The sequence below is a fragment of the Moschus berezovskii genome, chromosome 22 (assembly GCF_049115385.1).
Source record: "Moschus berezovskii isolate FMDL1 chromosome 22, NW_MosBer_1.0, whole genome shotgun sequence".
Lineage (NCBI taxonomy): Eukaryota > Metazoa > Chordata > Mammalia > Artiodactyla > Moschidae > Moschus > Moschus berezovskii.
In genome coordinates this window covers 10,595,967-10,608,871 of record NC_142481.1, presented here as the reverse complement: position 1 = coordinate 10,608,871, position 12,905 = coordinate 10,595,967, and the positions used below count along the sequence as shown (strand labels likewise).

Here is a 12,905-nt window from a genome sequence, read left to right as displayed (position 1 = left end):
CTAATTCAGGTCCTCTGGTCACCCTTTTCCCAGGATGGGCAAGGGACTAGGGTTACACAATCCCACAGGGCCTTGTATTTCTTCCATCATTGGATTCCTTCAAGAGAATTCCCAAAGCTGACACTGATCCTTGCTTGCTCCACCCTGACCCTGATCCAGCTGTCAGCATCTCCTGCCTGGGCTTCTGGCTTCTGCCTTTACTTCCCATATTCTGTTCCCTACTCAGCAGCCTGTGACTCCTGTTAACATTTAAGCCAATCCCAAACGTTCTTTGCTAAGAGCCCCTCTGTGGTTCCCATCTATCTTGGAATAAAAGGAAAGGTCCTCACATGGATTCACAATGCTCTGGGACATCAGCCCCTGTCCCTACCTATCTCATCTCCATTTTAATGTCCTCCCACACCTCTGCTCCCACCACACTGCTGTGTGTACTTGCTGGCCCTCAAAATTCAGGCACTGTCTTATTCCAGGGCTTTCCACCTGTTGTTCCCTCTGCCTGCAGTGCTCTCCCATCTGACCCCTCACCTCCTTCAATCTTTTCTCAAATGCCCCCTTCTCAGTGAGCCCTCCCCACTCTCCTGATCTAGATCAGACTCCATATCATTCTCTGTCCTCTCAATTGGCTTTATCTTGCTCCATTACCCTTACCAATTCCTTTTTTTTTTTTTTGGCTGCACCACACAGCATATGGGATCTTAGTTCACCAACCAGGGATTGAACCTGTGCTCCTTGCAGTGGAAGTGTGGAGTCTTAACCACTGGACTGTCAAGGAAGTCCTTCAATTCCAAATTTAATATTTATCTTTATTTACTCATTTATTGTGAGCTCCATGATGGCGGGGCCTGGACTGTCTTGGTCACTGTTTGTTTATACCGGCCAGCATAGGTATAAATAAATCTCTCTTGAATGAATGAATACCCTTCTCTTGTCCTGAGCCCCATTCCCAAGCCTATCCTGCTCCCTGCTCCTCCAGACACTTGACCAATGGCCCTTTATTTGGGTTCTGACACGCTCCCTTCTCTTCCTCAGGCCTGACTTGGAGAAATCTATCTCCAAACTCTGAAATGTTCTGTCCTGCTCTCTCTCTGCTCTATATGACCAGGGTCTTCCCAAAGACACAAGTGATTGTTCAATACTCAATGAATTTCTCCTTCCACTTTCCCTTTGATTCACAGACTTTTACTCCCTTATTGGAAATAATCCTAACTTCTTTGTCTTTATCTTCCAGAAACTTAATCTATTGGTCCCCTCCTCTGGGAAGCCCTTTCCATCCCCCAGACTGCGACAGAGGCCCTTTTGGGTTCCCCCAGCCCCTGGTCTCCCCTGTCTGAGCCCTGCCCACTCTGGATCATCACCCTCCCAGGATAGATCTGTCTCTTCCATTGAAATGGGAGCCATGAGGACAGGGCCAGGACTGCCGTCACTGCCAGGTCGCTAGCACCACCCAGCAGAGGGCTTGGCACAGTTTTACTGAGTTATCAGGGGGTCATGGAAGAGGATGATGGCTGATCAGTGACACATCAGCCTCACTATTTTCCTATTTGCTTACGTTTTATGAATAGTAACAGGGCCTCATTTACATACAATTTGCATACACTGGGCCAGAAGGGAAGGGAGTGGGGGATTAGACCGGAGGAGTGGGGGCTCTGCAGGATTCGAGGTTCACTGTGCCGGTGGCAGCATCTTCAGCTGCACCTGGTCCCCCTGGGTGGGCGGAGCTGCCACCCAGCCAGCTGCCATGGCCTTGGCCATGCTGTTCCTCTTGGAAGTGAGCGGGGTCTCCAGGGTGAGCGAGGCATTGGCCATCTCCTGGGGCTTGTCACTGGCCAGAAAGCGGAGCAGGTGGTGTAGGGCCTTGGCCACGTCACTGCGGGTACCCTCATTGACGAGGCAGTAGAGGATGGGATCAGCCACGCAGTTGAGGCTGGTGAAGGCCAGCGAGCTGTGATATGCTGAGAAGACACGCTCCTCGAAGCCACAGTCCCGGGGGCGGCGCAGGTAGACCGCGCTCCGCGATAGCAGGAGCACGTGGTAGGGCGCAAAGCAGACCAGCACGATGGCAATGAGGCTGAGGGCCAGCCTCTTGATCTTGACCTTCTCCTGGCGCTCGGTGGACACGCTGCCCCTCACAGCCCGCAGGATGCCGCGGTATGACAGCAGCATGAGGGCCCAGGGGAAGAGGAAGCCCACGAAGACTCGGTAGAGGTTCATCCAGGCCACCCAGCCCTCCATGGGGAACTTCTCGAAGCAGAAGGTGTGGTTATAACGGTCGCGGAAGAGCTCGTCATGGAACAGGGGTGCCGAGTTGGCGCCCAGCTCCGTGGCCCAGACCACGGAGCTCACGGCCACGGCCGTCTTGACACGGCGCAGGCGGGTGAACCGCAGCGGGTGGGCCACGGCCAGGTACCGGTCCACCGAGATGCAGCACAGGAAGGCGATGCTGATGTAGATGTTGGTGTAAAAGATGAACCCGAAGAGCTTGCAAGAGCCAGGGCCATGGATCCAGTTGTCATGGTGCAGGAAGTAGTCCACCCACAGCGGCAGCGTGCAGATGTACAGCAGGTCAGCGATGCTGAGGTTCATCAGGTACACGCCCAACTCGTTGCGTTGCCTCACCTGGCGATAGGCGGCCCACAGGGCCAGGCAGTTGGTGGGCAGCCCCACGCCGATGACGAAGATGTAGAGGGAGGGCGGGAAGAGGTGGTCCACGCGGGAGTCCACGTGGCAGCCCTCCAACGTGCGGTTGCCCATCCTTGGCACTGGGTCTTCAGGGGTGCTTCCCCTGGCCCACGGGGGCTATGGGGCCACAGAGGGCGGGAGGCCATCAGGCCCCCCGAGCCCCCTCCTTGGAGGCTCAGGGGAACATGGTGGGAGGCAGTTCACAGGGTTAGAGAATGAGGTGGACTGCGAATTGTGGGCCAGACTGGGCAGAGAAGGACAGAGGCTTCAGAGAGAAAAGTTGGAGAAGGGTTAGAATTACAACAGGAGGGAGATGTGTGTGTGTCGGGGGGGTGGCAGGATTAACAAAGAGCTTTGTCAAAGAGGTTTTACAGACCCAACCAGAGCATAAATGGGAGAGTACTGGGGTAACACACGATTACGGGAGATAAAGGCATCAGTGGGCAGTGGTGAGAGACAGAGATTTATGGAGGATGTAGAAAGTACGCGTGGCTATACTGAAGTAACAGTGAGGTGAAATGTACTAGAAGACGCAGGAAATGTACGGGACAGTGTTGAGATAGGGCAGTTCACACTTTGGGAGTGGAGAAGACCAGGCCAGATGGATGGGGGTGCTGACACCTCCTAGGACCACAATAAGAAATAAGGAAATAAGGGAGGTAACCAAAGAGGAAAAGACTACAAAAAAAGGGGGGTGTCCTATGAGGGATGAAAGAGAGGGAAGACTCAGTCTGGGGAATGTGGGAAGGGTTTTACAGAAATAGGAAGGTGGTGAGTAAGGGCTCTATCAGCACAGGGTTACCAATATAGGAAATTTAAAGGGGACACGGGCGGGGCTCCAGCTTGGTCCTGGATGAGGTGGCCCTGCTTCACAGTTCAAAGCTGACTCTGCAGTACCTGTGGGGAAGAGAACTGCCGTGAGAGGTGTCAGGGACTTCCCTCTGCTCCCCACACCCTTTAGTCATTGACTCTAGTGAGCTACAGAGGGTGGGCACCTTAATGATGCTTAATCTAAGCAACAGATCACTGAAAACACAGATTTGAGATGTCAATTATATTCTTTCCCCTAATCGTTTCTTTAAAACTTTCTTCCAGAAACTGTATAAAACTGGCACAAGTCTCACATCATGCTTTGGGAAATGCTGAACTAGTCTCACCTATCATATTATAGGCATAGAGACAGGGCCCAGAGAGGCTGGGTCACTCCCCTCAAGGACGTATACAGCAAGGCAGTGATGGAACCAGGCTAGCACCAGCTTCCTACTCTTAACCCAGGGCACTGAATTCTTGACAATGATGATGATGGTGGTGATAATAACAACTAAAGTTTTTTTGAGTCCTATTACATAGCAGGCCTTGTCTTTAGCACTTTATGGATGTGAATTTTAAATTTTCAAGAACCTAATGAGGAAAGTACTGTTATTCCCCCTATTTGACAAACTGAGGCACAGAGAGGTTCAGAGACCTGTCCAAGGTCCTGATAACGGGAATGGGGAAAATCTTGGCTCTCACCTCCTTTCTCCAGCCAGAACGTCAGTTTTCACCCAAGAATAATCGGACAGAAAGGGGCCCTGGGCTGACAGCCCATGGACGTATAGCTGCAGGAGGCTGGGGCAGGGAAGTTATGAGAACTCAACAGACCAAGGGGGAGCCCTGGAGGCAGTGCCAGGAGTCCCCTCCCTCAGAGACCACCCCCTTCATTGTCTCTTTCCGCTTCCCTCCGACTTCCCCGAGTGAGAGTCTTGGGCCTGTCATCCCCTGGTCCTGGGGAGATCTTTAAGCACAGGGCAAAAGACAGTGCTGGACCAAGCACTGGACCACTGTCAGCCCCCGAGGGAGGGGAGTGAAGTGCTGAAGTAGAGGCATCTTTCGAGGCCATTCCATCCAGCGGTTTGCATCAGTTTGTAGGCTGTGGAACCACTTTACAAAAAAACATATCTCAACAGGAAACCTTATCTAAGACAGTGAAAAGGGGAAGCTACTTTGTGCTCTAGATAAAAGAAGGGGGTGGGAGGAAGTTCACCTCTGAAGAGTCCCCGGGACACATTTTGAAAACCACTGGTTGAGTCAGTAGGACAGATGAGGAAACCGAGGGGCCATAGAGGGGAAGGGATGAGAACCAAGGCATCCAGCAGGCCCATGGGAACCTCCCAGGTGCCTGGGCAGCATCTTCCCATGGGAGAGTGCTCTGGACTCTCCCTAACCTCCAAACTAAATTCTGAGCCCGCGCATGTCTCTAAAACCCTGGCCACTGCCTGTTCTGCTTCACCATGACCGCTGGCTTGGACCTTGCTGTTGAGCCTCCCCAAGGCTTTCCTGCCTGCCACTCTGGCTTCCCTCCACTCACTCCCCACGTGGTGGCCAGACAGGTCTCTCTAACATGTCAGTCTGCTCTTGTTATTAATCCTTCTCTGCTTGAAATCCTCCAATAACTTCCCCATGGACTTGGGACAAAATCCCAAGTCTTCCCCCTAGGTGACAAGGCACTGCCTGTCCAGCCTTCGCAGCCGACCTGACTTTTGTGCCCACCTCTCCCTCCCCCACCTCAGCAGGCTCAAGGCTGGACCTTCCTTCTGGCCTCACCACCTCTGTCCTTCCTTCGGATCTACTTAGGACTAGCTCCCATACCTCCATCAATTCCTCAGGGAGGCCCTCTGTACCCACAGTCCTGCCCACCCACACCCACACACTCTGTATGGTGGAATTACAGGAATCACAGAACCTTAAGATAGGGCTCTTCTTTTCCAGGAGGTTACATCCTATTTGAGGAGAACTTCAGTTCATCCAACATCTGAGTGCCTCCTCTGTGCCCTGCATGGGACTGGACACTGGAGATAAATATAAATAAGACATGATTTCTGCCATCGTAGATGGCTGGTGGGAGAGAGGTACACATGCCTGTGAGGTGCTTTTTGTTAGTTTATTCACAGCTAGAAAAGGTTGTTGTAAAAGTCAAGGCAAGAAAGAGGACTGAGTCAGGACAGAGTCAATGGCTATGAAGTTGACATTAAAGGGACAGACTGAATAGATTGGGTACTTGGAAGTTCAAGAAGTGAGGGAAATCTGTCATTATTGAAGGAAAGTTAGAAAATGCATAAATCCAAAATGAAAATACATTGTCCCAGGGCTTCTTTGGTGGCTCAGTGGTTAAAAAAAAAAAAATCTGCCTGCCAACATAGGAGACACGGGTTCCATCCCTGGGTTGGGAAGATCCCCTGGGAAAGGAAATAGCAACCCACTCCACTATTCTTGCCCAGGGGAAAACCCATGGACAGAGGAGCCTGGCGGGCTACAGTCACAAAAGAGTCAGACATGACTGAGAGACTAAACAACTCTCTTCACATCACCTTGCGTCTTGTTTGTGTCTGCCTGTCTGTCTTGAATGGACATTTCGGGAGAGCAGGGACGGGATATTGACTGCTGTAGCTATCACCAGCACCCAGGACAGGCCCAGCATACGGCAGGCAGGCACTCAATAAATGCCTCTGGACTGAGGGAACAGGCATTTGGTCAGCCCCTGCTCCAATACAGGCTCCCTCTCTCCCTTGAGGCAGCACCACCCCCCACTTCAAGCTCCAGCGAGTCCCTGCAGGGTCCCAGAGATAAAGAGATGAGGAAGGAAAAAGTGAAAAGGGCAGGCTCTCTCTGCTGCATAATTGACTTTGAAAGGTCAGGGCTGAGTCCGGCTCAGTGAGTCCTACCCCCTGTGGGGTCCTTCGTGAAGGAAGGGCTGCCCCCACCTCAGACTCACAGACACTCCTGGATCCTGTGGAGATGGGAGGGAGGGGGCTTGCTCCTGACTGGAACAGTGCAATCCATTCCCTCCCTTTGAACTGAACCACCCCTCCTCCAGCCCAGAACAAATCACTCAAAACACCTCTCTCTCTCTGCCCTGGGTCTCTCCTTCAGCCTGTAAGACCAAGGGAATTACTTCTCCTTCAGGAGCCTCAGTTTCCCCTTCTGCACGAAGGGAAGGTGGGGCACATTCATATCAGTCATGTCACAGATACAAAAATCTTTGGGACTTCCTGGTTGTCCAGTGGTTAAGGCTCCTGGCTTCCACTGCAGGGGGTGTGGGTTTGATTCCTGATCTGGGGAACTAGGATCCTGCATGCTGCATGGCATGGCCCCTCTCCCACCCAAAAAAAATAGAAGAAAATATCAATTCCATACAAACTCTTACAGAAAATGGAAGAGGATGAAACATCTCCCAACTTATTCACAGGGAACTATATTCAATATCCTGTGAGAAATGAAATATTTCCTGCCGTATCAGTAAACAAGGATGTCACAGTCACCAGCAACTGCGGCCACAATGGATGGTGAGCTGGTGAGCCTTGAGGGAACTCAGGAAGGAAAGAATACCTGCCATCTAGCAGCCATCAGACTGCAACCACTCCCCGTGGTGAGTCCCCCCCACCCCCTGGAAGCTCAGGATGTGAAAACACAGGATACTGGCCCCAGATAGCTGAGGTGCCTATCAAAGGAATGACTTCACTGAGCCCAGACTCTTGCATCTTCCCATAATACATAGAAAAGCGCTAAATCCCTCAACTTGGGATATCTGGTTTTCTTTAATTGACAATAATCTTCTGATGTTCAGACTACCTGCCCTTTGTTGCAAAACATCTATATAACCTGGCTCCTTGGAGCATGTTTTCTCAGGGTGACTTGAGATGCCATCTCCCAGGCTTGAAGTCCTAAAAATTCCCACCCAATAAAATGTAACTCTCAACTTTTAGGTTATGAATAATTTTTTGTGTGTGAATATTTTCTTAACTCCACATCCGTGACACACCATAATGGAAAGAATATTTAAAAAACAAGAATGTGTACAACCGAGTCACTCTGCCATACAGCAGAGATTGGCACAACCCTGTCAATCAACTACTGTTGTTGTTCAGTTGCTAAGTCGTGTCTGGCCCTTTGTGACCCCGTGGACTGCAGCAGGCCAGGCTCCTCTGTCCTCTACCATCTCCTGGAGTTTGCTCACATTCATGGCCATTGAGTCAGTGATGCTGTCTAACAGCGCCCATATCAACTATACTTCAATTTAAAAAATAAAATTAATTTTAAAGAAAGAAACAAAATCCTTGGAAGAGGTGATATCATCTATAAACTGTGCAGTGTTTGAACAATTATTACTATTCCACAGGCTCTGGGGAGCTGACACGAGAGATGAAGCAGTTCATAATGGAAGGAGGCACTGAGAGCGGAGAAATCCCCTTTGTCCCACCCTCTCAAGAACCCCCCATTCTGCTGAGGCTGGGGTGGGTACCCAGGCCTGAGACTGATTTCCTGCAGACAAAGGAAATGCACTTCCCATTGCTAATTTCCTCCAGGGGGAACCAGTAGGACACTCGCCCCTCCCTCCTCTGGCCAGTCTTCTTCAACAACCCACCTGCTTCTTGGCGGGGTGCTAGGCCTGGGGGGAGGGGCACTCAGCCCTCTCTTCTCCCCGACCTGAGATATGCCCAACATCAACCCCGCCACATACAGCCACATACAAAGATGGCGTGGAATGGCAGACTCTTAGAACTCCACAATGCAATAAGCCTATATGCCACAACTGGGGGCACAAGATTATTTGACTCCTACCTGATACAGACGGGGAAACTGAGGCCCAGGGCCACAAGTCAGTTAGCTGTCTAAGTCACATGATGTGTCAAGGCTGCCTAGATCAGTCGCTCTTAACGAAAAAGAATGTTTTCTCTCTTCCCTCCCTGCACTCTTGTAATTTTTTCTCAAGTCTTTCTGGGGTTCTCAGCCCTCTTTGAGACTCTGCTGAAAAACCCACAGACTCTCTCACCACCAGAAGGCAAGTGACCTCGGGGGTCTTGCGTGCCCCTCCATCACCTGACTTCTTTGCCCAGCACTCTCTCCCCCAACCCCACACCCCCGCTCCCTCCTGGTCCCTGCCGGTCCCTCCCAGAGGTCCAGGGAAGAGAGATAAGTTGGGAATGTGGAGCGATAGTGGGGTGACAGAAAGGACTGTCAGACCCCTGACCCCACTTTGTGCAGTCTCAGCTGCCCAAGCCAGGCCCCAGGAGCGACTTCTCAGTCCAGCAAGGCTGAAGGCTTGGGGGTGGGGGGTGGAAAGGGCAGGAGGGAGAGGTAATACAGCCCCCACACCCCCGTCACTCACCAGCCTTGTCCTAGAAGCCTCCAGGTCACCTCTCTCATTCCCCACTTCCCTCCTCTGAAGGCTCCTGCTCCCCTGTCAGCCCCCTGGGGACCAGTCAGCTCCGGTCGGTCTGCTCATTAGGGGAACGAAATGTGATCACAGAGCCTCGCTCCCCACCTGGCGCCTTGGCGGCTGGCCGGCGGAAACCGGGGACAGTCAGGCCACCGTGACCACTCCACTGGCCTCAGTTTCCCCATTCCTACCGAAGGGATCCCCATCCCCCCCACATGTCCTCCACACCACCCAGAAGGGACACCAGGGAGGGTCCTTGACTCTACTCCTCTGATGTTCTAGATTCCCAAGGCTCTCAGATCCTCAGATTCTATTGTTAGTCCAGGCCATGGTTTACTGTTCTATTATTATAACCTTTTAGAGCTTTACCTTCCTTCCATTCTATTATTATTATTATGGCGGCTTTCCACACCCCTACCCTTCTAGGTTTCCAATATCCCAGGAAATTCACATTCCAGAATTCTCAAGTTCTATTGTTAGAACGCTCTATGATTTTTAAAAAAAATTGTACAACTTTCATAATCCATTATTCAACTCTCGGTGATCATTATCTTTGCCCAGGAAACACGAATCTGTATTTCCCCTTTCTTTTTTACAGATATGGTGAACCCCACTTCTTTTTTCTCCCTTTATCTCTTCTGGGTTTGTGTGGTGTTTTTTTTTTAACATTCCAGCAGCCTGAAGTTCTAAAATTGTGCAGAATTGTAAAATACTAAGAATTCAATTTTGGCGGGGGGTGGGTAGTCACCACATTTACCTGGCCCCTAAATTCTCTCCTCCTGGTGGGAACACTAAGAGCCCAGGCTGTCTCTCTATACCTGGCCCAGAAACTTTGTCTCATCCCACCCCACTGGATCACATACTGGCTGAGGCTGAGTTATTATTTGTCTAGACACAAACCAAATTATAGGCCCTGTCCTGCAGGAGCAGTGGGCTTCACGGGGAGGGTCAGGAGACAGAGTCAGGCGGGAGTTAATCTCAGCCCCTCTCCCACTTCCCCTCTTCTCTTCCCTCCCTCTCTGAAATTCCACCCCTTCCACTCCAACCAACTCTTCTCCCCTCTCCCTCTCCACCACCGTGGCTTTAGAAATATTTTCTCTCCTCTGCTTCTAAAAATGCTCCCTCCTGGGTTCCAGCCATTCACACTCACCCTGGCATTCTTCCCTCTTCCCTGTGAAGACCTCCTTCCCCACATTAGTCTGAGGTAGTGGCAGCAAAAGAAGCCAGTACTTTGGATTTGGGCTTCAGTGGAACCGGAGTCCCAACCCAGCCTGAAACTGACTCACCTTGGGGACTTCTACACTTGGGCCTCAGTTTCCCCATCTCTGAAATGGGGGATTTGGTCTAGCTGACTGTGACAGCACTTTTGAGCTCTCGACTGCGACCACTGAAAACTACCAATATTCCAAAGCCCATCTTTTTGGACTGAAGGATTCAAATACCCCAAGACCTCTAACTTGAAGGTTTGAGCTCTCCCAATCCTCCTTTCGGATCATTCTCACATACTTGGATCCTTTCATGCAAAGACTTCACATTCAAAACTGACAATACTCTAATTAAAAAATTAATTAAAAAAAAGAGAGTTCACATTCAAAACTTCTTGATGCTATGATTCCATTTTGCAGCTCTCCCCCCACAAAAAAAACCCATCAATCTCTCTCATTTTCTCCTACTGAAACCCCGCCCAGAGAAGACAACCTCCCCATCTCACCCCAAACCTGAAGTCAAGCTCATCCACAGAGACGGAGTTGGGGGGCCCTTGGTGAATTCTTCCCCAGTGGTTTAGTGGTAAAGAATCTGCCTGCGTACAGGAGAAGCAAGAGGTGTGGATTTGATCCCTGGAGGGGAGGATCTCCTGGAGAAGAAAATGGCAACCCACTCCAGTATTCTTGCTTGGAAAATCCCATGAACAGTGGAGCCTGGCGGGCGACAGTCCATGGGGTCGCAGAGTTGGACACAACTGAGCAGGCAGGGACACATTGGTGAGTTCAGGAGAAGAGTGGCTGGTGGAGGGCCCTGGTGGGGGGTGAGGAGGGGTGTGGCCCCCATCATCTTCAATCGATGCCTCAGAAATTCCAGAGCTGTCCTTCAGGGTGGTTGAAGGCGGGTGGCGGTGGGGGGCGGGGATGAAGCCGAGGCAGGAAGGAGTTAATGGGTGACCCAGCCAAATCCTGGACTGGAGGAAGTTGGGGAGGAAGTTCACCCCTTCCCCCAGGCAGGAATTCCTGAAATTGGAGGGTGGGGTGGGTGCGACCTCCAGAGCAGTGGGGTGACTCTGTTAAGGGGGAGCTCAGGTCACAGGGGTACTCAAAGTCCACCTGCCCCAGGTGGTAATCCTATTGCCCCCTACCCGACTCCCAAGAAGACCCTCAGCCCAGGAGAAAGTTGGAGAAGGATGACGACGGAGTGAAGTTGCCAGAACCGGGTCTAAGATACGTGGAGACAGAGACAGAGGCATACAGAAAGAGAGACAGGAAGAAAAAAGGCAAAGAGATGCCCTGAAACGGGGAGACGGAGGCAGAGAGATCTGTATGGACTGAAAGTTCATCAAGACCCAGGGGTACAGGCAAACGGAGTGAGAGAGAGACGGAGAAGCAGAGATAGAAGATATCACACAGAGACATCGAGACGGCGAAGGAGGGACACGAGCAGAGGGAGGGGGACCGCAGACCCAGAGACATCGGAGACCGGCGGAGAGGTGGAGACAGACCCAGAGACAAAGTCAGTCGCGGAGACGCAGGGAGAGCCAGCCCCAGAGAGGGGCGGGGACCGAGGCCACGCGGGAGACCGAGGCAGCGGACGGACGCGGGGACGCAAAGCCCGCGAGGGGCGCGGGGGCCTGCGCGGACCGGGGAGGAACCGGCGCCTACCTGCGCGTGGCGGCTGGACGGGGCGGGAGGCGCCTCTCCCTGCGGCTGGGGGATCCGGGCTCCGCGGCGGCGCAGGGACCCGGCGGCGACTCCTCCCGGCCCCGGGCCAGAGCCACCAGCCGAGGCCCCGCCCCGCCCCGACCGGGCCCGCCCCCGTTAACCCCTCCATTGTCGCTCCCCCTTAACCCCTTCACCCCACTAACGCCTTCCAGCTCTGGAGAAACCTCACCTGCTGGTGAAACACCCTCGAGTCCTTCAACGTCCCCAGCCTGGAAGCCTCCATCTCATAAGTTCCTCTGCTTACCCTACCTCCAACTCCGCACTCCAACTAGATCAAGCCTTAGGTTATGGGGAGGTGGGGGACGGGGGTTTAGGGAGACCCCAGACCCAGGTCATTTTTGGCCATTGCACTCCCACTTCCCCAAGGGAGAGAATGAGGGGTCTGTTAGTTCCCCATGCCTATGGTCAGAGCCACCCCTGGAAGGAATGTCTCTTGGGGTTTCCAGCTCCAGACCTGCCTCTTGGCCAGACTTAGGCTGGTGACCTCTGTGTGCCTCTGGTTCCTCTTCTGATCGTGTGGTCTCTCATAGTCCTTTTATCATGAGGATGTCATACTATAAAGTCTGTAAAACATGATCCCCCCACCCACAATCTCCTTTCTCCCTGCTTTATTTGCTTTTCCCCATAGAAAGTGTCCTAACAGTCTGTGTATTCCACTTTTTTGGGTTGTTTTTCTAAATATCTGCCTTTCCACTAGGAGGAGTGTCATTTTTCTGTTTGGTTACTTTACTACACGATACATGTGCAATACACATTGTTTTCAAGGAGTAAATACATGAATGTTAAGTGCTGCAAAAATATTTGCTGATTTTTATGTTATCATCATGTCCTTCATACACTGATCCATTCTTAGGCAAAGCACTTTGGACAGACCTGGGATGTAACACTCAAAAGTGACAACTAATAAAAAATAAAATAAAATTTTTTTAGAAAAAGTGACAGCTAGGACTTCCTTGGTGGTCCAGTGGCTAAGACGCTGAGCTCCCAATGAAGGGAGCCTGGGTTCGATCTCTGGTCAGGGAACTAGATCCCATACTCAACAACTAAGACCTGGCACAGTGTGTGTGTGTGGGGGAAAGTGACAGCTCTCCTCGGGCTTG

The 12,905-nt window shown here is 51.8% G+C and overlaps 1 protein-coding gene across 3 annotated transcripts; it reads right to left on the bottom strand.

Moving 5' to 3' along the window:
* Positions 1-782: 782 nt before the first annotated feature.
* Positions 783-11,900, bottom strand: GPR4 (G protein-coupled receptor 4). 3 transcript variants are annotated; one of them, XM_088830199.1, is made up of 3 exons: positions 11,746-11,863; positions 10,587-11,100; positions 783-3,576 (listed from the first exon to the last, which is right to left on the bottom strand). In XM_088830199.1, the coding sequence occupies exon 3, from the start codon at positions 2,749-2,751 to the stop codon at positions 1,663-1,665; it is 1,089 nt and encodes a 362-aa protein (XP_088686325.1). In that variant the 5' UTR covers positions 2,752-3,576; positions 10,587-11,100; positions 11,746-11,863; the 3' UTR covers positions 783-1,662. The 3 variants fall into 3 exon arrangements, with proteins under 3 accessions (XP_088686325.1, XP_055267831.2, XP_055267830.2); XM_055411856.2 differs by lacking the exon at positions 10,587-11,100 and adding an exon at positions 5,402-5,507 and having other exon boundaries at positions 11,746-11,802; XM_055411855.2 differs by lacking the exon at positions 10,587-11,100 and having other exon boundaries at positions 11,746-11,900.
* Positions 11,901-12,905: the final 1,005 nt, after the last annotated feature.

Excerpts from the sequence above, each read along its gene's own strand:
- GPR4 (XM_055411855.2), bottom strand. The coding sequence starts at position 2,751 with ATGGGCAACCGCACGTTGGAGGGCTGCCACGTGGACTCCCGCGTGGAC.